General features: G+C 37.6%; 1 protein-coding gene across 2 annotated transcripts in view; it reads right to left on the bottom strand.

Moving 5' to 3' along the window:
- The window catches only part of GRID2 (glutamate ionotropic receptor delta type subunit 2), a 686,989-nt gene that overhangs the window by 258,078 nt on the left and 404,581 nt on the right, over positions 1-24,330 (bottom strand). For both annotated transcript variants that reach the window (XM_053941218.1, XM_053941219.1), the window contains one exon: positions 12,623-12,828. In XM_053941218.1, coding sequence (XP_053797193.1) covers positions 12,623-12,828 — 206 coding nt within the window. The remainder of the gene's footprint in view (positions 1-12,622; positions 12,829-24,330) is intronic.

The raw sequence follows: 24,330 nt of genomic DNA, 5'->3' as shown, positions 1-24,330 counted from the left end.
AATATATGTGACATAGTATATAAATAAAACATGGTTTTATTATATAACTATTAATTTCCCCCCTACAATTAAGGCAAAATGTTTAAAAAATCCCAAAGATCATAAATCAGATCCACATTTACATCACTACTGTGAGGGCGAACCAAAGAATTAACAGGGGATATCAAACAGGTATTCTGTAGACCCAACAGCTCCTCTCTCCTGAGAGAGGAAAATTTCAAGACAACATATATCTCCAGGAAATTAAAATATTTTAAGGATATTGCACACAAAAAGCTTTCATTTCTCAGAACATCTAAAAATGATAAGCATGTTATTTTTTCTAGTCTCTGTTTGTGGGAAGGTGCTTTCATCATTGCTTAATTGAATCTGGAGAAAACTTGAAACATCCACTTCCCTTTTTCTTTCCTCTTTTTTCCCCCTAGCACACCTCACTTCTTGTCCAACACAAAAGCAGTGAATAACATATGCAATAAACTATGGAAATTTTTCCACTATCAGTCCCATTAAAAAATGTCCAATCCCATGGCGAGAATCAGGCTACTTCCCGAAGCTAAGGCCTTGCTTCAAGGCTTTCTTTTGGCCTGTCTCCAGCTACCTGAGGATGGGTTAAAAGCAGCCTTTGCTCTTGGTGCCTTTAAGACTAAATGAATGTTTTCTGCAAAGTACTCTGAGGCAAGTTCGTTTACTGAATTCCTAAAGCAGGTTGACAAAAATCTATCTCCTCATTTAATCTCTTTTGAATTAGTGTCCATCTTACTTCTAAGAAATACTGACTCAGAAGCCAGATAAAGAACAAGAGACCAAACAAAACAGATTACTTTCATCTTTTAACACAGCGGGTCAATACTATGATCTTGCTAATTTCCTTTTCCTCCTCTAGTGTTCATGTCTAGCAACTATTTCTTAAATTAATTTGTGCTGAGAGCATAAACTCCTACTGCTCCTTGTTGAACGTGATGAAGAATTTTTTTACTGTGAGGGTGGCTGAACCCTGGAATACGTTGCCTGGAGAGGTTGTGGAGTCTCCCTCTCTGCAGATAGTCAAAAGCCATCTGGACATAATCCTGAATAACGTGTCTAATGGACTCTGATTGACCAGGGAGGTTAGGCTAGATAACCGCTAGTGGTTCCTTCCAACCTGATCCATTCTGTGATTCTTTATTTGCTCTAAAATACAGGAACTTCTCTAAGATCAAAATATTTATCTATCTAAAAACAAATGTTGATTCCCTTCCTCAGCAATTCACAGAAAGGTTTGGGTTGGAAGGATCCTTAAAGAACATCTAGTTCCAACTACCCTATATTACAGGCACAGATACCTTTCACTAGACTCAAGCTGCCCCACCCAGCCTGGCTTTGAACACTTCCAAGGATGGGGCATCCACAGTTGGATGTGTGGCCTATCCTGGCCTGTGAATGCACATGGCTGGATCATGTCCAACCTCTCATTCTTCAGTATCCCCAAGTCCTCAGCATGACTGCTTAGTCACTCGTAAGAGTGACTCGTAAGAGTCACTCGTAAGAGAAAAAATAAGCAAAGCCCCCAAGGAAGCTCTTATTTAAAGAGAGGGCCCTTGCTGTGCATAACCCAGGAAACCAGTAGAAAGCATATTTTTCAAACTCAAAGGATATTTTTTTACACCTATTCTCACAATTAGCAGAAGCAGCTGTTGCTTTCATTTATGGAAATTCTGAGATGAATCGCAGCACTATTTAATATTCCATTTAAAATAAGAACATCTGGTACAAAAAAACTCCTGCATCTTTAAAAACTATTTATAAATAAGCTAAATAGCAGAAGTACTAACTAGGGAAAATTATGCTGGGAGGTGAGAAACTTATAGTGTGTAAATCTAAAATTAGCTCTTGACAACAGTCCCCAACTCCTGTTGAAACTGTAAAAACCATAAAATTAGCTACAGTTGGCTAAGTGCTTCCAAAATAGAATAAATTATCTTAAAACAGTCTTCAAAAATATTACTGCTGACTATGAAGTGTCTACAAAAGCAACCTGAATCAGGTACCCATCTTTGTAGTCATTGTTTCTAATGGCGGACTAAGCATTTTTATTAATGTGCTGTTAATCTATTTACAGATAATTATGCAATCTGTTTGACCAAATGTTAAAGGAAAGAACTTATTTTGACACAAGGATTACAAGCATATGTGGCAAAAGCATTACAGCCATAATAAAACTACGACACACAATCTGAAAAAAGGAGAAAAACATGGGAGATCTTGCTCAGCAAAATTTCACTGAAGTCCCAGCAAACTCTGTGAAAGGAGTGATAGCATATAAACTTCAACCTTTACTTCAGACTAACTAATGAGAGTGTCTTCAGTGTCACAAGGAGCATTATTAGAAGAAATAATGACTATTAGTTTTCATTTCAGTTTAACTGAAGGACAAAATGAATCATATATTAATTGATTGTGAGTAATTTAACTGCGTTTTGGGGTTAGAAATGTTCAACACTGAATTTACATGGTAGCTAGGAAATCAGTCATATTTTCTGGAAAACAAGGTAAGCTAATGCAATGACTATACCTCTATCTTCTGGTGAGAAGGAAGGAGGCAGAACAGTTCTGCCAATCAGGCAACATCACTTTGGAGAAAGGATTGGATTAGAAATAGTTTTGTCAGATCTTATCTCCACTATAAGCTAATCCTCTCTAGCTGTCATTTTATTTCAAAGATATACTTATCCCATGGCAATCAACTGCATATTAGTTTTGCAGATGTTCAGAGTGAGCTTTTTATAACACAAGAATCAGCCACCCTCAGTTATGTAGAAAATACACACTTTAATACACTGTCTGTCTCTACCAATGTGCTTGTAACAGCTTTATTGCATTAATGTGCTTGCTTGCTTTCTTTTTTTTTTAATTTATTTACTCTGTTTGGCTGGTTGAAGCAATTTACTCTCCTTGGGAAGACATTTTTCTCTCAAGAGGAACACAACAGAGATGTTTATAGTGAGGCCATAAAAGCAGGGAGGAAGGATAAGCAGTAACCAAGACTATCACATCCAATTAAAATCGCTGGTATGAAGACAGGAGAATATAATTAAGTATGATAGCAATTTAAAAAAGCAGAACAAAGAATAGCCAACACAAATTGAAGAAGAAAATAATTATTACATCTTTGAAGATCATGGGAGGCCATCCCCTCAATTATTTGTTTTAGTCCAGAAAGAGCATACCCAGCAAGATCCCAAAGAAGAGGATGTCAGTTATTGAGTGTTTGAAAGCCATGTAGAGAAACAGAAAGCAATTATAGGAAAGCATAACCAAACAGTTGTTTGCACAACAGCAAATATTATGAGATTCTCCTATAGTACATAATACATCTTCTACTCAGTACTTAAACACTAAAGCTCCCCTTCTCTCAAACACACTAACAGTTGAACTATTGTTTTCAATACAAAATACTGGTCTGAGCTTACCTACAGTGTGGGGTTTCTTTCTTATTGTATTCCAAGACAAAAAAAAAAAAATTATTATATAACTACCTAAATTCTGATATCATAAATAATTGTACTGACAACAAGACACAGATCACAGTCATACTGTCCTGCATACACCTCTCTAACGAATGTATGCTTTATCAATAAAATAAGTTTTGTTTTTATAGAAAAAATAATACACTACAACTTTTGTTGTTGTCACTAGAGAGGTAGATCTGGTATGTATCTCGCAATTCTGCTACAGTGTGACACAGGGTGGAAACCAGCACCATGTGAATATCTACCCGTAATACAGGCCACAACACAAAGCACCATACAGCCAGAATGAAGAAATACTGAAAGAATTAAAATTAAGACACAAGGTGTGACTTTCTTATGCTGTAAATCACACAAGTGCTCTGGTACATATTGGACTTGCCCACACACTTCAGTGAGTGTCTCCTTATGCCACCAGCACCACATTGAGGGTGTAAAAGCCTAGAGAACCATGGTACAATTCACAAGGTATATTGGTATCACCAGACTTGTAACAATAAGTCAGGCCTGACTTCTCACATGTGAGGCATGGCTGATTGGAGGATAAATATATCTGCTGCTGCTTCTCCTCAGCTGCTGTTATCAGCAACCTTAATAAAAAAAAAACAACCTTCACAGCCAACACAAATGTGCAAGCTGAGCTCCAGGCTACTGATACTGAGCCTTAACTTTCAGTAACACAGAGGCACAGCCTTAGTTCTAGACTTCATATCAGTGCAAAGGACCTGCAGACTGCCCCCAGCTCCTGTTCTTCTAAGTGTAGACCCTATGCGTTGGGATATATTTCCCAAACTGGTTTTGCTTCATTTTAGATACCAAAATAAATGACCTTGGCTACAGGAAGCACTGCATTCTGTCCCAAGACCCCAACGCTACATTGCAAAACTCAATTTTACTATGCCTGAAAACATACAAACAGAAAGGATTGCTTCAGGTTTCAGTTTCAGTAATGATGCAAATGATACAAATCCCTTTGAAGCTGACTTATTTTACCACTGAGACTTTTCTTTTTCATTGTTTTGCAACTAAAATGTTTTATCCTTGAACTTTCACCTTATGGTAAGCAAGTGCATATAAAATCTAAGTCAACGTTACTCTATTCATAGTAAAAAAGCCAGTCATTTTCTCATCCAGTCATTCAGCCATCAGTTGGATGGCCTATATTCAAGGATGCAAGAGAATAAAAAGGCAAGGAATTGGACTACACCATAAACCAAGAATTTTCTCAGATCTTTCACTGAAATGTAAAATCTAAAATCCTCCAAGACCCCTTCTTTCATGTTAAAAAAAAAAAAGTCAGGGAGGCAACTTAAAGGGTGGTTTAAGTGGTTCCACATTCTGAACATATGTTCTGAACATCCCTTTACTAGAGATTTCTAAGATCCTATGAAATAAAAAAATCTTTTAAGCCTGTATTTCAATTTGCAGCTATGAACTGCACTTAATGCTGGAGAAAGAAGGAAAAAAATATATATTTTTCAACTTTGTAATTAACAACAACAACAAATTACAGCAGAGTACACTGAATAGGATTTATTTGACCTCAAGTTATGGTGTAGAGAATGGACTAAAAAAAAGGCAAATATGCTCTCCGGGAGAGTGCAGGTCTAAAAGCTCAAACACTAAGGTGAGAAAGATAACTTCAAAGATGAGAGCATTCAGCTTACTTACAAGAAAAAAAAAAAAAAGGAGCAAACAGTGACTGACTGAAAAATCTGATTTTTGGCCTCTGAAGACCATCTGTCCTAGATAAAATCCAATCAACATACACACTCATGATAAAATTATAGGAAAAGGAGATAAAAACAGCAGTAGGTTCATATGTCTGCTGCCGCCGATTCTTCACTTTCATCACTGCCCTCTAAAAGAGAACTGCCTGAACAACTCTTGCCTTTAGAGAATTCAGACTTGTGTTTTGTGTAACTAGGATTGTTAAAAAATTTCCAGCGATCATGAACAAACTTTAACAAAGACAATACTGAAAATCTCTGAAGTAAATTATGCTGCATATCTAATGCATCATAAGCATCATGTATCAATAAATGTGATAAAGAATTACTCTTTTCATTACTTTACAGGAAAATACCAACCAATTACCACATTCAGCAGGGCACTGAAAATTTTGATGTACTTATACATGTGACAAACCATCAAGTTACTCCTCAACCTAACTGGAAATCCAACAGGCTTCCATGCAACCTGGGTATTTTCCCATTCCATCATTGGATCAGTTCAATTACCAAATTCAACTGAGCAAATTCTTGCTCATCCAAACTCTGTTTTACTTTGACAAGAAGAAACTTGTTTGGGTAGTAGAGTTAATTTGAAAACATAAAACACTGTGTGGATTTTAGGTGGAAGATGAATGTGCTTTTATTGTCGCAGAAAATGTTTGCATGTACACAAAGGAATGTTACATTTTAGCTCATATACACTGTACACAGTTATGCAGACACACATACAGCAGAAGAAGAAAATCCTGCTCTAGATTTCCTAAATCCAAATCTGATGCCTGTTCCTAAACATAGTTGGGACTGGCAGCCTATGGCACACACACAACAAGGCAAACCAACATTTTTGAATTTCAGTAAAGCTTTCAATATTGCCTCTCATAGGATCCTTCTGCACAAAACGTCCAGCACTCAGCTGGATAAACACATAACGTATTGGGTGAGCAACTGGCCCACAGGTCAGGCACAAAGGGTCACAGTGAATGGAGTGACATCAGACTGGTGACCTGTCACCAGGGGGGTTACGCAGGGCTCCATCTCAGGCCATGGACTCTTCAACATTATCATGAATGACTTGGATGCAGTACTGGAAGGGATACTAAGCAAGTTTGCAGACAATGCAAACCTGGCAGGAGCTGTTGGCTCCCTCGAAGGCAGGGAGGCCCTGCAGTGAGACTTTGATGAGTCAGAGCACTGGGCAATCACCAGCCATGTGAACTTCAATAAGGCAAAGTGCCGGATTCTGCACCTGGGATGTGGCAACCCTGGATCTACTGACAGACTGGGGAATGAGAGGCTGGAAGGCAGTGCCATGGAAAAGGACCTGGGGGTCCTGGTCCATGGCAAGTTGAACATGGGTCAGCAGTGTCCTAGCAGCCAGGAGGGCCAACCTTGTCCTGGAGGACATCAGGCACAGCATCAGCAGCCAGGCAAAGGAGAAATAGAAGAACGTGTTAAGCTATTAGAGAGCATCCAAAGGAGGGCTATGAAATCATGAATGGCCTTGAGAAGAGGCCATATGGGAAGAGACTGAGGTGACTTGGCCCGTTCAGTCTGGAGGAGAGTGAGGCGAGACCTCACTGAAGTTACAGCTTCCTAATGAGGGGAAGAGGAGGGGTAGGCACTGATCTCTTCTCTGTGGTCACCTGTGACAGAACCCAAGGGAATGGCCTGAAGTTGCATCAGGGGAGGTTTATTTTGGATATCAGGAAAAGGTTCTTCACCCAGAAGATGTTTGGGCACTGAAACCGGATCCCCAGGGAAGTGATCACAGCACCAGCCTGACAGAGAAGAAGAAGCATTTAGACAACTTGCTCGGGCACATGTTCTGACTTGGTGTGTCCCATGCAGGACCAGAAGTTGGACTTGATGATCCCTGTGAGTCCCTTCAAAGTCAGCAAATTATGTGAATTACATGGACTTGATATTTGTCTGGAGTCTTCTACTTCTCCCTTCTATGTGTCTCTTCTGTCCACACCTGAAAAAAAATCAATTGCCATCTGCTCCCACTGGAAACATTTGAATTTTTACTGCAGATTTCAGTGGAAGTGGCACACGAGTGCCTCAGATTCTTAACTCCTATTTTCACCTTCATTCACTTCACCTCATATGTGTATATCATGCTTTTGACAAAAGACAAAATAATTTTCCTTATTAATAAAAAAAGGAATAGAAAAAGAAAACAGCTAATTTTTGTCCTAGTCGTCCTTAGAATATATGTAAAATAAAAAGAGAAATATTCACAAAATAAGATTTTTTTTAAAAGGGAGAAAAAAAAGAAAATATTAAGTTGCCATGAACTTTGGACACATAAAGGCTGAATCAACCTTTTGGAAAAGTTGAATAAATTTCCCTAATTCGCAGTAGATAAGTTGATTAAAGAAATGCGCCTGGTTAAAGCACTGTGTAACACTAAAACAAATTCCTGTCTTCAGATCTAAAAGATTCACAATTTCCTTCATGATCAGATATAATATCTGGTAAAACAACAACTATATCACTACATGAAAAACTCTGTATTTTTTTCAAATAATTACATTTAAAATTAACTGTTATTTTCATCAGAGACACAAAAATCAAATATAATAAAAATCAGGGCATTTGCTATCAGGAATAATCTCATTTCACAGAATAAATATTAGTTCTCATTCTATTCACACTAATGATGAGTAAAAGCATGCCAAAAGTTCAATTACATGAGGCAATTTAAATGACATTTGCTCCTTAAATACTCTTTCCTTTTTTTTTTCCACTTGCCCACAACATGGCAAGAACTCCTCAGTACTTAATTTATAGGCTTAATTCTATTTTCCATGTATATTTTACCATTTCATTTATAGAGTTCTTTTATTCATGAAAGTAGCAGTATAGCTTCTTTTCATTCAAAGTAATCTTATTTTAATACTGTCCCACATTAGGCTGGGATAGAAAAAAGGAAATTTATTTTCAAAAACATGAGTAGTAGATTATACTAATCTACTAGCTGAAAGTTACACGATTATTTTAATTTTCTTTGAAAATAAATATAAAAAATAAAACAGTACCTATAGAAGTTAGTGTACACACAGGTCAACATACAGGACTTATTTGCTGCAACTCCCAGATTTGGCAGCAGCTAGTTTTGTTGAATACACTTTTTCAATAATTATAACCCAGTTCTATCATGCAGATGAGTTTAACTTTCAATAGATGTTTAATAGTAAACATTTCCAATATCTCCAGCATGCTTGAAGTCTGGCTATGATGGGGTTCAGTGACTTCAAGTGTGTTGCAGAGTGGAACCTTTGCAATAATAAATAGCAAACATTTTCATTTACACAAACCATGCAGTGTAGAGTGAGTTGAAGACTCCAACCTGGGAACTGTCAATGCTCACTGCATTGATGGCTTGAGGTTGTCAAGCCTCAAAGAGCTTTGCTGGCTTATACACATTGCCAGTGCTCTGAAAATTTTGCTAGATAAACTGCTGAATCTTGCTGGCCCAGCCAAAAAATGTTCTCAACTCTCTTTGTAAGAGGTCACTAACCTCTGCAACAGAAGTAAAGAAAGGACCTTGCAAGGGGCACGAAGACACACAGTCACATCTGCTGAGGTTGCTGGGCTGGTAATCCCTCCTTTGAGGGGAGGCTGGAGGCAGCAGTTTCTTCAGCACCTACACCAAGGCCTTCCAGAACTTTGGCCTGTCAAAACTCCATCAAAACCCCAGGCTAATGCTAGGGCTCTTTCACACATGGCTTACTGGATTTTCAATGTGTGAAGTTTTTCTCTATAAGTAAATGAATGAATTAGCTTCTTCATTGTCCCTTCTTTGTATTCCTGTTATTAGCTCCTGGAGTCAGGACACAGAACACATTCACATTTCTGCACTCAAGTGATAAGGTAGCTTCCTCAACTAAACAGAAAAAAAAACTGAAAACAGAGATGTCCAGCATTTTGGCCCAGTGGAGGACATCTGGCTTGTGTCCTAAAGTATTGCTTCCCAAACTTGCTTTGTTATCCTCAGAACCTCTGTTGGCATCTGACTTTCCTGGCCTGATCCTGCTCCTACCCAGACTCCTCGCACTTGACTTTTGAAGCCCTTGATTTTTGTTGTGATGCCGAGCTAGCAAAGACATCTAATTTTAGAGCATCTTATTTTTCCCTTATATGGCTTTTCCTATCTGACATATTCATCCCAAATCAGAAGAACATGAGCAAAAAAAGTCCCCACCCCTAAACAAAGTAAAAATCTGACACGCAGTTCACATCCATCACCAGTGCTATCAGATAGCATAGCAAATTTTGTGCAAGACAGTAGGATATTTAGTAATCAGAAAAGTTTCAGTGGGAAAATTTTGCTTCACCTGTAGGACCTGGGCAGCTATTGGAGAGTAGAGAAGAATTGCATCAAAAAAAAAAAAAAAAAAAAAAAAAAAAAAAAAAAAAAAAAAAAAAAAAAAAAACCAAAAAAAACAAAAAACCACTGAACAAGTCATCAGTACATCCTTGGCAAAGTATTTTCCTGCTGCCAGAAACTCATCTGTGGACAGGTGCCAGTCTCTGCTAGCTCCATACCTCTGCACTCCTTAGCCCCAGTGAATTTCACTCTTTCAGAAGAATTTTTTTTCCCTCTGCTCCTCCAGCTCAAAGCAACAAAGGATATATGGGAATCCAGCTGGGCCCTCCCTCTCACTTCACATTAATCCTTTAGCCAGAAAAGAGAAATGCTGTGATTGATACTTGCTCCCAGAGCTTCCTGTCTTTCCATGCTGTATGGAGGGCAAATTATTACATATTGTTTAAAGAGAAGGTAGACTTTTATTTCCACAGCCAGAGAAGCGTATTTACTTCTTAATCTCCATTTTATTAAGTGTATAAGCACAGATCTCATCTCTGCAAGCTCTAGAGATAGTAAAAGTGGAGAGAAAGAAGTGCCTAACATAAAAAAGCAATACCACTATTAAAAAAAAAAAAAAAGAAAAAGAAAAAGATTTCAAACACAGAATTTCAAAGAGTCTGAACAAAGATAAATTCTACAAGCAAACTCCAGTTTACAGACTACTTATTTACACAGGCCAATGTCTGACTATTTACTCTGGAATAGTTGTTACTTGCATAGTAATCAAGACCACGCTTACTACAGCTGTTGCAGAGTGAATGAACCCTCTTCTCAGCTAGACAATGACATGGTTCAGCTAGAGCAGTCATCTAAGAAGGGACCAAGCAGCAGAGATTATGTGAGGTCTGGGGAGAGAAGCAGACAGCTGAATCAAGCAAGGCAGCCAAAAGCTTCTAATGAGCAGAAAAAGCCCAAGGGCTTTTTTTGCATATGCAGTTTTTTTTTTTTTTTTTCTTATTATAATCATAAGGTTTACATGCTAAATCCACCAGGTTATGCTGAGTTTCGCAGCTAAACTGATCAGGCACAAGGCACAGGTTTTGGAATCAGCATAATCATTAAATTGTTTAGGAATATCTTTGCCCATTGGCAGTCCATAGAGCTTTATCATTTCTTTGCCCCTATAGTACAGCTGCTGGTTAGACTCAGAATAACAGTTTTTAATATCCATTGGAAAAGTAACCCCTGCAAACTTCTTGTGCAAAGACTTTGTGTTGGAGCTCACTTGTTTAGTTCATTTCCTGTCACTAACACAAATAAGCTATGGCAATAATCACACTTCTATTTGAGTAACTCTTCCTATTAAGAGGCTCCTGCTGTGAATTTACCAGTCACATATTATACTCCAAATAAATGCTGGTATCCTGGAAAAAAACTGCAATATGGATCTGATGTGAGAGTCTCTCTTTGAACCACAGTTGCAGAAGATAGGAAGATAGTGACCTTCCCTAGTAGACTTACAGACTCCAGAAAAGGAGAAACATTGTGAGTCTCTTGTTTTTCAGGATTTTTTTGGTGCTTAGTATAGGATTTTCTTTGGAGGGAGGGGGATTGAGGATTTGGTTTAGTTGGCTTTTTACTGGTCTTTTGATTTTTGGAGTCTTGAATGCCCAGTGCCAAAGTAAGAACTCTAAAGTAAATTGTTTACTTTCTTGGCAACACCTTCAAAAGATGACAATGACTTTGTTACTATGCCCAAGTGTGTAAAAATAAATGATAAAATGTATCTTGTTTTTTAAAAGAATCTTTCTCTGTAAGAACAATGCAGGAGTTTTGTTTTGCTGCGTTACAGTAGTTTGAGCCCTCAACCATGCTTCTTTCAAGTTGCAATGTGAAATATCTCATAATGCCTCTTACCAAAAAATAAAATACTTGTGACATGGGTGATGAAAACACTGCAGAACAATGTAAATATGCCCACAAACTGTTTAAACCTTATGAACCACTACACACATTTAGATAGAGGAGCAGACCCTCATTACTCAGAATTAGCAAGCTTCAAGTGTGTAACGAGGACCGTGAAACACCCAGCCAAAACAAACCAAGGGCAAACAAAATTTTGAAAAAGAAACCAAGAAAGCCAACTTCTAGCTAATGTTCGTAAAAGGCATTCACTTGAGACTGGATACACAATACTTTTTATGCAGAAGTAGGTTTTAAGGTTGAATTTCTCAAGACCAAGGTAATAGCAAAGTATAGAAGAAAAGTAATGCAAGTCAGAAACAGATCCAAAGATAAATTATTGAAGAGAGAAAGTGTATTTCTATGGAACAAAACAGAGATTTTAAAGCTTTGGTTGATGATGAAGAATACACATGCATGCAAAACCACATGTGAAACAGCACAGTGCCATGTAAAAAGAACCATACCACTCATGAAAAAAGATTGTACAGCTCAAAGTCAAATGCAATATGTAGGTCTTCTGTCTCTAAATCCCTAAGAATCTTTTGAAAATCTGGTCCATATTACTTGAAACCATGACTTTCGACTATCATCTCAAATTCTTCATGCAAATCAAATCTTCCATATATTCCACTACTTCTTACTACTACTCAGTGGCACAAAACATCAACATCATTTTATGCTGAAATAGAATTTTGATTTGATAAACACATTTTATACACAAATACATATTATATATATTTCTCTAAATAATAAAAGTTTTAGCTGTAAATGTTTCAGTAGTGGGTGTCACAATGGAAATACAATACCTTTGAGCTTCAAACAGAAGCCTGAGGGGTAATTCTTCTGCATATTTCCTAAGTGCTTTTGCTCATGCGGGACGCGGTTTTACTTGTTCTCTCTTTAAATGTACATGCACATTTAGGAGCACGAATAAACACCCTTGCATGCTAATCTTTGAATGGAGAATATTTAAACTTTTACTTGGGGGGCTTACCTGGGATTTTTTAATTAACATTATGAAGTCAAATAAACTAAATTTTTTGACACACCACTGTGGTCTTGGTCAGCAAAACAAGAAGATAACCTGTCATTAAAATATATACCTCTGTCAGGAATGATTTGGCAGTGGAAGGGTTCATTATGAGAATGGCCCGTCTCAGGGTATCCCGGTAGCGGTTCAGTTCTTCTATTCTCATAGTGGCAAAGAGCCCCGTGATCATTTTATTGATGTTGTTTTCTACTTTCTGTAATGCTACATCCATTCCCTGTTGAGATACTTTGTCTAAAAATTCTTGTATTCCACGGATATCTAGAAAAAACAGAAGGCAAACAAGATGTTAATTGGTAAGTGGAAAAAAAGACACAAGTAACGGTTCCATGTATCTCACAGAAACTTTATGTCAGGTAGATCCCTACAGGCTTTCCCCTAAAATTCATTAAACCTCTTCCTGAGCTGTGCTCACTGCATTTTGTTAAGTACTAAAACAGGAGAAAGAATGGCCACAAAACAGCTACTCTCCAAAACAGCCATTAAAAAACAAACCTACAAACACTTTTAGAATTTTTCCTAATTTGGCCATTCAACCATAACACTTGGTCCTAATTTTTCCTAAAGGACTTCCACAACTAAAATCCATACAGGGCAATGAGACCATGGTGACCATCATACACAATTCTTCCTTCAGGCAAGGGTTGTTGGAGGACAACTGAGGATGAGAAAGGCAGGAAGCCGATTGTTTTCTTTTGTGAAACTCAAAACTGTGTTATCCATGCTATGTAGCTTGATGTATCTAAGCGAAGCTTGGGCAGTTCACTCATAAAAAAAGTCTTGATGTTGCTCTAAACTTCACAACTATTTATTTTCTTCAAAAACAAAACAAAAGCCAGATATACAGTTGTTTGCAGTGATACTTCCTGGTCTCATCTGATACCACTGGCTGAGTTTAGTAAATTTTCCCCAGCACACTTCTCCTGTAGAGCTTTCTGGCTTACTCTGGGTAAACCCTTCTTTAAGAATGAATTAGGAAGACTTGATCAGCAAAATGTTGACTGAGTTTACTACCTGGCTTGTAATATATTTATAGTCTACCAAACTGAAAAGTCTGGGTAATCTTCATTGCTATGCTGCCTCTAGCTGGCCCAAGCTTTTGGAAGGGCTTTTTCCAGTACTGAATTCCACAAGCATGCTTGACTTTTCCTTTCCTCTGCGCTGTTGAATGGTTTTAACTAAAACTCCAAAGTTCATGGTTAAAAATTAAAATCATTCCATGACTACACAAGTCAGATCAGGACCTTCTGGATCTCAGGAAAATCCCTTCAGCCTCACTGAGTCCTCAGTATTTGACCTCTAGTCACCACTGCAGATTCTCAATCTGTTTTCAGGAGCTAAGCCAACAGTTGCCTAAGGTGACTCTTCCCTCCAGCAGTTGCTCTGACCTGCTGCTCCAGAGGACACTCAGCAGAACATCCTTCCTTCCCTACCGGCACGCAAGCCTCCCACACACCCAACTGCTCTTGGTTAGGGGAGAAAGAAACAGCCCTAAAGTCAACACAACACACACTATGGGAAAGGGAAAAGAGAAAAAGAAAGGAAATCAGCAACCCCACATAAATAGATTGTTTCTAAAGAAACAGTTCTTCAAAAAATAAAGGTTCCTCAGGTTTAGGAGGACATTTGTGGTTAAAATCACCAGAAAATATTTCTCCCATTAGAATACTCAATCTGGTCTCTCCTAGATGCATAGTCTTAGATCCAGTCTCTCAGGGAATTCCTCAGAATTCCTCAAAGTTCCTTCTTTGCTTGCCTCAATCACTCATTTTCCAGGGGAATGGTCAGACCTGAAGCTACAGGCTTATCATGTGTTTGCATGAGACATCTTATAGTTGAGAAAGCTTCCAATTAGATTTTCACAACAGCTTGGCTACTCAGATCTTTTGTCCTGACCTACTGACTTCCCCTGCTCTTCTTATGGGGGATGACAGCAGTATTAGGAAAACAAGGTTCAGTCTGCACAGGAGAAAAAATGCTCTGCCTGCATCAACAGCAGAGATCAACTAACCAGAGAATATTACAGATAGCTGTCTTCCTCCAGCACCAGTTTACTGAGATGCTTCAAATTATGAAGAAATAGCCATGTAATAGCTTATAATCAAACAGTACACAAGAGTATTCCAACAGGGTTAGTCCTGGAAGTCTGTCACAATCGGCAAGCTAGATCTTCTGTCTAGAGCTCCAAAATACCATGAACTGGAAAGAAATGGTATTTTAGGTATTTAGGCTATTTTAGAGATTCATCACCAAAACCTCACTCTCTAGACACTGCTAAAATATCAGTATTACTAAACACTTGTAGGATAGTTTAACTGTGAATAAAATACATGCATGCCCTAAAAATAAAGTTCCATAAGAGAATCAGATACTAATTACAGCTTATATTTGATATCTAAATCAGGAAAATTAGATTCAATCTAATCAGAGATGTTAGAAATTTTTGGCACTTTAAATACCAACAAGATTATTTGAAGTGCTACAAATATGTCTAGTTTTATGCAAATGATAAAATAACTTCTTTCTACTTTAACCCCTTCATTCTAAAGTTCTTGAGGCTCACAGACTCTGAGGATTACTCAGGATCCAGACTAACTTAATCAAATAATAAGTTGAAGTCAAAATCACTGAAGCACAAGGAACACATGGAGATGGGATCTAAATATGCTGTCAAAATATCAGGAAGAAAATTTACTTAGGCTATGAAAGCCTTTTTAAAGACTTAAATTCTCTCTCATAAATGAATATATTTTCTGACACCAGAACAGAGTAAGCAGGAACCTCTAAACAAAGTTTCATTGGTCCTTTGTCAAAACAAGAACATAATTTCACTTGACCTGAATTTATAAACACACTGGAGTTATTGACTGATATTCTGCATAATCTGTATTAACCCAGAAGCCAGATTTATAGGATCAAATGGTTTTCTTTGCAATGACGACCTGCATTTAAACAATGAAACAATTAGATTGATTCTTCACTAAATGATGTGACAAAGGAGATCCGGTATTTTTCTCTACATTTATTAGGTGACTCTGCCAACCATATTGCATCTGTGTGACATGCTATTAGGAAAACACCACCATTCTAATGGAAAATGTTCCAAACCAGGATTCCCACTTCTTCTTTATTACTTCTGTCTTTGGCACTGGTACAACACAGAGACATGGGCAGGAAATAAACACAGACTTTGGTCATACCTCAGCTTACCCGTAGCATTATGGTGGTATTGGTGGTGCTCACCTGCTGTTGTGAAACAGCAGAAAGCACTTTAAAACACCCTGCAATTTAAATGCTATTTAAAGCATGATGTACTTCCAATATTTCAGCAGTGAGTCACTAGCAGTGATCATATTCATAGCGTATGCCAAAGAACAGATGCTGCCACTGAATGGGCAGCATTATCTTTCCTGCGTGGATTGTCTGCAAGTGGCCCATATCCACACCGAACTGCAGAATCATCTTTCTAATAGATAAACTCCTTCTGCAGAAAAATCTGGCAATCAACCTGTGGCACAGATGGCTTTGCTAAGGAGACACAAGACTGGTCATGTCTGGAACACAGGTGTTTCTTGCCCTGAATTTGCTAGCCAACCAACCTGTTGCCCAGCCAGAATTCACATTTCTACTTTCTATTTAAATCAGATGAGTCATAGTCATTGCCAGAAATTCAGAAGAGTTTCCCCATTATCACCAGTATTAATCATTCTCCTTAGTGATCAAAGCCAAAGTTAGCACGTAAAGACAGATCAATGTTAAGGCCAAAGTTGCTATCTCCTCTACCAACTCAATGCCACTATTATTTAGTATTGCATTTCCTATTTTTTACTGGACAGCCATCACTTCCAGACTACACACATGTGCACAAGAACAGAGTACCCTTCTGTAGTCACCATCACCTACTGGGTTACACCAGGTTGGAAATTTATAAGAAACATTCCCAAACATTCTCTTATAACCAAAACTGTTCTCAATTTAAGAGACCATGAAGTTGGCTTGGAAATGCCAATAAACAAAGCAAGCAAAATTTATCAAGGTCTCTGTTGGAAATGTCCTTCCTGGGCATACATAACATGCCACAAGGCAGAGGTCTACAGGGAGGTCTTATGGCCTGCACTGGTGGTGCACAGCTGGTCTGGCACTGGGCACACCAGCTTGGCTGCGGTCACAGCTGAGGCGCACATGCAGAGCAGCCTGCAGAGGAGAGCTCAAGGCCCAGTGCCGCTGAAGCTCTGCAGACCTGGCTGATATATTCAATTGCAGGTACTCAGTGTAACACTGCTCCAGCTCAGATCTGAATTCAGGTGACAGCTTCACCAAACTTGTCATTACTGTGTCAGCTACGGTGACCTAAGAAAGAATTTAGGAAATGAAGCATGAACTCACACACCTTCTTCTCACTGAACAATCTTTATGATACTGAAGAAAGCACAAGAAACATCTGAGTATCTTAAACACAGAGCATGCTCAGGAAAAGTGCCCTTCACAGACTATAGGTCTAAATCTTAAATGAGCAGCCTGGCAGGAAGACTCAGACCTTACCTAACATAAACCATAAGAACTATTTACTGGAAAAGCACAGGCACATGGTGTGACTTGTGGGGTTGTTCATAGCAGGGCCCAGGGGGGGGACTTGAATGAGCCTGTGAGTCCCTTCTAACTCAGAGCATTCTATGATTCTTTCACAAGGTTTTGTTTAATCATGGGACCACATCTCATATCACTTTTTTGTTCTCTCTGGCCTCCCATAACTTTCCTTTGCCATCTCTGTTTTATACAGAGGGAGCAAGTCCCCTAATCCATTTTAGAAATCCATATTAGAAAGCCTAATAATCAGGTCATCTGAGAACAAAATATACTGCTTTTCAGGCATCTCATACAGGAATACCAGGATGCATATGCAGTGAAAATTTTATAACTTGAATAAAATGAATGGCAAATATTAAATAACTCATAAGCTAAGTACCTCTTACAACCTTATTAAAAAGAAACATCTACAAGTAGATACAAAGTTCATAATTTTTTTTTCTTATCACACTGTTATCAGGAGATGAGAAAGATGGCACTATTCACTAATGGTAATAAATTAATCAATCCACCTGTATCATTGTGTTCCACCTAAATCACAAGGCACTTGCTGTGCACTTCGGTTATCTCAAGCCTAGCTTACAGTCATTAGCTCATCCTCCCTCTGATGGCATTTCAGATCTGAGAACATTCTCCTCAGAGTATCTGGCTGATAAATACCAACTGATTCAGCTGTGATGGCAAAGGTGAATGTGTCTGTCATAAATATTCACTGGCTGATTTGCACAAAAGACCACTTTATTTGTGCAGATGATGAGAAAACTCATTGTATAACAAATAACACTGTTCAAATTCTTATCAAGAATAGCTTTACAATTTACCACAGTGATTCTTTCTTCCACATCACTGGATAACATGACAGCAACTATTAACTGTGGTAATGCACTGTACACTAGGGAGGTGTACAGCTTCAGCTGGACTCTTATGGTGCCCCGGCCCTATGTAACACAAAGACTTGTGCAAAGTGTTTGCATTCCTGTGCACATGTTGATCTCTATTAACATGGTTAAGATCCAGATAGAGGAAAACAACAATTTAGCAGGATAATTGAGTAACAGTCCTTCATTTTACTTTCACAACAGTGGGATTTCCTCTCATTAATCATCTTGTATGTGATTTGTTGTACCTCCAAATTAAAATTAATAAAAAAAAAAAATCATCCCAGCTCTTTCATATTATCATTTGGGAACTAAGAAGGATCAGTTACCAGAGCAATTTCAGCTGGATGATCTAACTTGAGAGAATATAGCAGTAGTTCAAACTAATGAGAAGTAAATTCAAGCCCAAATGTTTAATTACATACAAAATCTCATTTATATTATCAGAATTTCTGCAACCTAAGGAAGTGGACATATATCTTAGGAGAAATGGAACATTTGTAAATGGCACAAACTACTGGGGTCTTTTCCCCCCTTACTTACAATTTTCTGAAATTGTACACATAAAAAAGAAGACAACAAATTGTCTCAATTTTTTTAAAATCACTGAACTGAGAAAAATGACAAAAATACACTTGTATACTTTTTTCTTTTCTGAAGATATTTCCATTTCAAATTAAAATATAAGTAGGTGATTTCAATTTTTGTTGTTTGATATGAAATATTTTGTCACTAGTAGTGTCTATGTAATCCCTATTTTAAAGGTTTGTTCAAATGTCATTCACATTAGCTACTTTTGTGTCACATTTTGAGTTATTAGAAGTTCTCCTTTAAATAAACAAAATCAATACAGATAGTCTTGAGAAGCTGAATCTGTGTTGGAAGAAAGATAACAACATTTGCAGTTTTTAAATCCTACAAGACTTTGGTTTAGAACCTTACTGAGTGTTGACACAAGATGCTTCCTTTGAGTTTCTTTTTTCCTTTTTTCTTTTTTTTTTTTTTTTGACTGGAAAGAAGGAGGAAAAAAGCAAAGAATACAAAAGATAAATAAGAATGAAGCTAGAACTAATCCTTCAGAGTATCTGCTGCTACTGTAGCTTCTTAAAAAATAGAAAGGAAGTCAGATTGTGATCACTCGTGAAGGCTGACATGGCAATATATTCTATCCATGTACTTTTGACTGTATAACCTGTTTTCTATATCTTCATTCAATTCCCTTTTGACTACAGTTTTCTTTAGAGATTTCCAAAAGGCTTCTATGGCTTGCCTTTGAGTGAAACAACCTCTTGCAAAGAAATGAATTTTCCCTGCATAGTGCCTTCAAATCATGCCAAAGTTTAAAAATTATGTGCAAATCCTGTATGACAGAACTTTGTATTTCTGTGTAGATAAAATTCTTTATTAAAGAGCAACTACATATATATATATTTATTTTTTTTTAATAAGCCTGTCTGTGCAATTCACCAGCTCTACCTGTAAGTCACTGCTACTCCCTGCTGGTTCTCATAAGCATGAGGAATTGTGCATCCCCTTCTAGGGAGATGGAGTAAAGAATGACTAAGAGAATGTCCTTGCAGTGAATAATTTGTGAATATTTGACAGGCTGAGAAAGTTAGGGTTCAACCTGCAGAAGAGAAGCTTGTGTGAAGATTTCATAACAATGTTCTAGTACCTGAAGGTGGGGCTACAGGGGAGCCAGAGAGGGACTCTGCCCTAGGAACTATAGCGATAGGAGGAGGAATGAGTTCAAAAGGAAAGAGGGATGATTTGGATTAGATATTAGGAAGAAATTCTTGACTATGAAGGTGGTAAAGCACTGTCACAGGTTCCCACAGCTGTGGACGTCCCATCCCTGGAGGTGTTCAAGGTCAGGTTGGATGAGGCTCTGAGAAACCTGGTTTAGTGGAGGTATCCCTGCCCATGGCAGGCCATTGGAACTAAATGGCTCTTAAGGCCCCTGCCAACCCAAGCCATTCCATGATTGCATGTGTGTTACAAACTTCCTTAAGACAAACTGTTCTCTGCCTCTGCATCAATGTCTTCCTAAAGAACATTGCCAGTTGATTAAAAAATTACAGTATAGAAAGAGGAAAATTTTATGAGTGAACTGGTGCTATGAAGAACATAACCTATGAAAGTGAAGCTGATAAACTAAGATTTAGGAATACTGCTATAAATACTTTCTAGCTCTTTCCTGTCTCTCTGCCTCCTTTTTCTTGACTGGTTAAACTCTCATAGATAATTTTTCTTTTCAATTTATGATTAATTGACATTTAGGATGTTATTATGCCAAATTCATGCTTTTTTTCCCATTGGTGATATAATTTCTTCAATTCAATGTGCAAAAATTACTTCTCTCAAAAGTTTCCTCATTTGATTACTGTTCATTTATTTAGCTGCCAAAATATAAAGTTACAAACTTAATTTTAATACTTCTGAGAAGATAGAACAATATCTTGAGAGTTGAAAAATACTTAGCAAACAGTAGCAGATATCAGTACAAGCTTCAGGTATTCAATTTTTCTTTAAATCAATCACTGTTCTTCTGACGCAGGCTGCATATTCAAATGAAATCACTTATCTCTGCAAAACCTCAAAGTAACACCTCATTTACAGAGTTTTCCCACTGCACAGATACTGGGAGAACACCTACAGTTTTATTTTGGCCCCAGCTTGCCAACACAAGACAGGACTGTCAGGCAAAACCTTTGAACGCTTTACCCATCCCCTCTCTAAGGACTGCAACATGAGGGAGTGACAAACACTCTCTTATCTTCTTATATATTCCCTTATAGTTCCTGCAATACATTCCTCCAAGAGTTTTGTGGCTGAAAAGTAGAAGCATGTCCACTTTTCCACTAGAGAAACTTTATAGAATAATTCAGAACTTGAATTATTTTAGGCTCGTCCACATTATATACTCAATTTGCAGTGGTAAAGTCAATCAGCAAATGAAAGTAGTGACAGAAGTTCTCAACTGACACACTAAAGTTACTCAGATGAAAATTAATGCTCCTTTCCTTATCTGAATGACGTAATAAATACTAATGGAAAAAAAAAAGTTCAGTAATGAGCTTGAATTAATTACATGTTTATTGAGGCACAGTGAAGCAAATGAGTATGGGAAGCTGGCAAAGAGCCAGATGAGTAATAAACAGTTTTAAGACTGTCTGGAGACAGACTTGAGAATATTATAGTCATCAAGCAGCTGAAAACAGCCTCAGGGTAATTATAAGCATTTGCAATCGATTAAAGAGAGCATGATTCTTTTATGAGTCTTTATTAAACTTGCATTAAAACTTAAAACTATTAGAAAATGTTATGGTTTCAAGCACATCTATGTCAGTGGTCATCATACTTATTTCTGGAAAATGTGTGTGCAGTAAAGTGATCCATGGGATTACTTATTTTATACTGGTTTTAAAGGAAACGCTAGGAATTTGGGGCCCATACATACACATGGGCATCATCTCAGACTATCACCTCTCTTAAAATGCAGGAGGTAGCCTTTCTGCAAGCAGCTCAGCCTTTCAGATTTCAGGTATAGTCCCTGTTTTGCTGGGATCTTTCAAGAACAGCACTCCAATTCTATAGAATTACCCTCAATTTATTTGAAAACCACTGCCTTTCTGGGGTAGGGATGGGGATAATGCTCTTTTATCTTCATAGTTTCACAGACTTGTTTACTTAGGCTGTACTCCTCAGTAATGCAAATGTCACTGCTCTCTCCTTAAGATTCTATTTTATTGTGTCTCTTTCTCCAAAATCCTCTCTCAAACTGAGTTTGAGACACCTTCTACTGGCCAGGTACCTCACACTGCTGCCTTCATCCTTTCCTTGTGCAGAAATAATGTGGAACCTTTGTATATGATAAAGGAGCAAGAAGGGAGATCCATGAGGAAGTTTTTCAAGGCAGATGCCCACTCAAGTCTTTCTTACTACTAACCTCCTCCCTTCTGCTCCAGCCAAGTCTTGACAATTACTTCTTCAACCTCTGCTTCCTATAGGAATGCCTCCTTCAGCCTCACAGAGCAAATCCCCTTCACAGCCTTAATGCTTGCTTTTTTCTCTTCTTTACAAAAGTTAAAATTAAATTAACACCTAAGAGAATGGCAAATATCCATTGCCAAATATTTGCAGTATTAGTTGGAAGGTCAAAAAACTGTAAGGAAATATATCATAGCTCTGGAATCAGTAAATATTTAGTAGATCTCCAGTGATGGCTGCATATCAAAAGCATGCTGGGATGAAATACACAAGGTTAGGCCAAAAGAGAAGTGGAGTTAAGAATTTTTTTTCCTTTTAATATAAATTACAGAAGGGTTTTAAAATGTTAATATCATCACAATAAAAGAATTGCGGTGGAGATAAAATTAATTCTCCAGAAAAAAATCTTATTCCCTCAGCCTTTCAAGAGGAAGATTGCAGAGTCTTTCTATCTACTTTAGCAGCAACAAAACATTAAAAATAAATGTCTCCAAACAGCTCGACTTTCTGTCTTTCATCTTAGAAATGCAGAGATACCTACACTGTAAACTGCACGAAATTCACAACTATGTTCTTGCAGTGATTGACTGTTTTTTTCATAAAGAATTTAGTACTACAGAAAAGTATCTAAAGTTTTTCCTGGAAGATACAGTGAGTTGTAAACTGCCCAAGAGTAAAACATGAATTGTAAAAGCTTGTCCCTTGTTGATACACCACAGAGATAAAACCCAACAGTATGCTGGGATTGCAGCTCAATCACTCTGCTTATATGGCCTGGGCTCACACATTGTGGCCTCAAATTACTATTTCATTCCATGAAATGTGTCTGTCTTTTTCATGTTGGGGACTGGCCACTGTCAAGTGCCAGTCTGTGGATCAGGTAAGATTTGCTGTTTCAAACTGCATTTTGCTCGCTTTGGACTTGAAACCATGAAGATTAATAACTTGGCAAACTTGCTCAAAATGTTTACACATGGCAGTGGTTCTTTTAATAAATCCAATCTTGGCAATTTTCAAAGGGATAAGTTAAACATCTACAGTGTCCAATCTAAAAGTGCCTTCACTGAAAGGGTGCTGATGCTCCTAAGGAAGAATGCAGACAAGAGGAGGAGCTTCCCAGTCTCTACATCTGCTTGTGAGGAGATGCACAAACACCCTCTGCACAGTGATCTTACATGTTGAGCTGCGCAGTCAAGAATGAAGCGAGTAGGAGCTGATTTGGCTGCTTAAATGATTTGGTTTCTCCACACTGTGTGGATAGTGATTTTAATAGCAGTTTGAGAAAGGCATCAGTCTACTGCATAATTCTGCTGCATTTCATGCCGCCTACTCTTTATCTCCGCAAGAAGACTATCTTTAACAGCCTTTGAAGAAGTGCAGAATTGTTCTTGAATGCTTTTAATATCCACATATTAAATTTTCCTAAACAAAATCAGGTTTCACGCCCTCAACAGGCAGGCCCTAACTTGTTTTACCAGAAGGAGCAAAACACACTGAATACAAGGGGACTGACAGCACTGGGAGTTTGCTCTAGATCATGCTCGCAGAGTGCAAGGATTGGGGAAAAGACATCTTGTTCTGATTTTCAAAACTTCATCTGAATTTATACACTAAAGGTACAATTCCAGTAAATGAAATGCACCAAATATCACCTAAGCCTGCTCACTTTAAAACATTCTTTTTTCTTACATCTCCACTCATTAATTCCTACTGTATGTTGGCCTTACATTTGTTACTGGGGAGGTTCTACCACTTAGAAAAGACTATGGCTTTTCCGGAGTCTTTACTTAGCATAACGAAGTCAACAGTAGGAAAATAAGGTGTTTTTTACAATTATGAAGGTGTCCTTTGTTTTGACTTAAAATAGTCAGCCTATCTTTAGAATTCTTGGAAAATAAACATAATTTGAAAACATAGATGTCAATTATGTCAGAAATGTATTTCTACCTCACTTTTTCAATACCCAATTAGTTATGACTTAATGAAAGAATGGCTTCTTTCGAAGACTTTCCTTGTCAGTAAAGAACCTTTAAATAGACTTGAAGTTTCTAAGATTTAGATGTTAGTACAGTAGTGTTAAAACAGTAAAACTGAATATACTCATCTACTTATATTCAAAATCAGAATTTGAGATTTTTCAGTAGGATAACATAGGGGAAATTATTCTCAGATCTGCAGAAAACAATTACATTATAAAAAATTCTCTGATAATGAAAAGCAGCGTATGATAGACTATGAGATAAAATTCAAAAGTAATTATATTGATAGGATTTAAAACCTTTGATTTTGATAAATTGACACATAAAGG

Source organism: Vidua chalybeata, chromosome 4, assembly GCF_026979565.1.
Source record: "Vidua chalybeata isolate OUT-0048 chromosome 4, bVidCha1 merged haplotype, whole genome shotgun sequence".
Taxonomy (NCBI): domain Eukaryota; kingdom Metazoa; phylum Chordata; class Aves; order Passeriformes; family Viduidae; genus Vidua; species Vidua chalybeata.
This window is presented reverse-complemented; position numbering and strand designations above follow the sequence as displayed.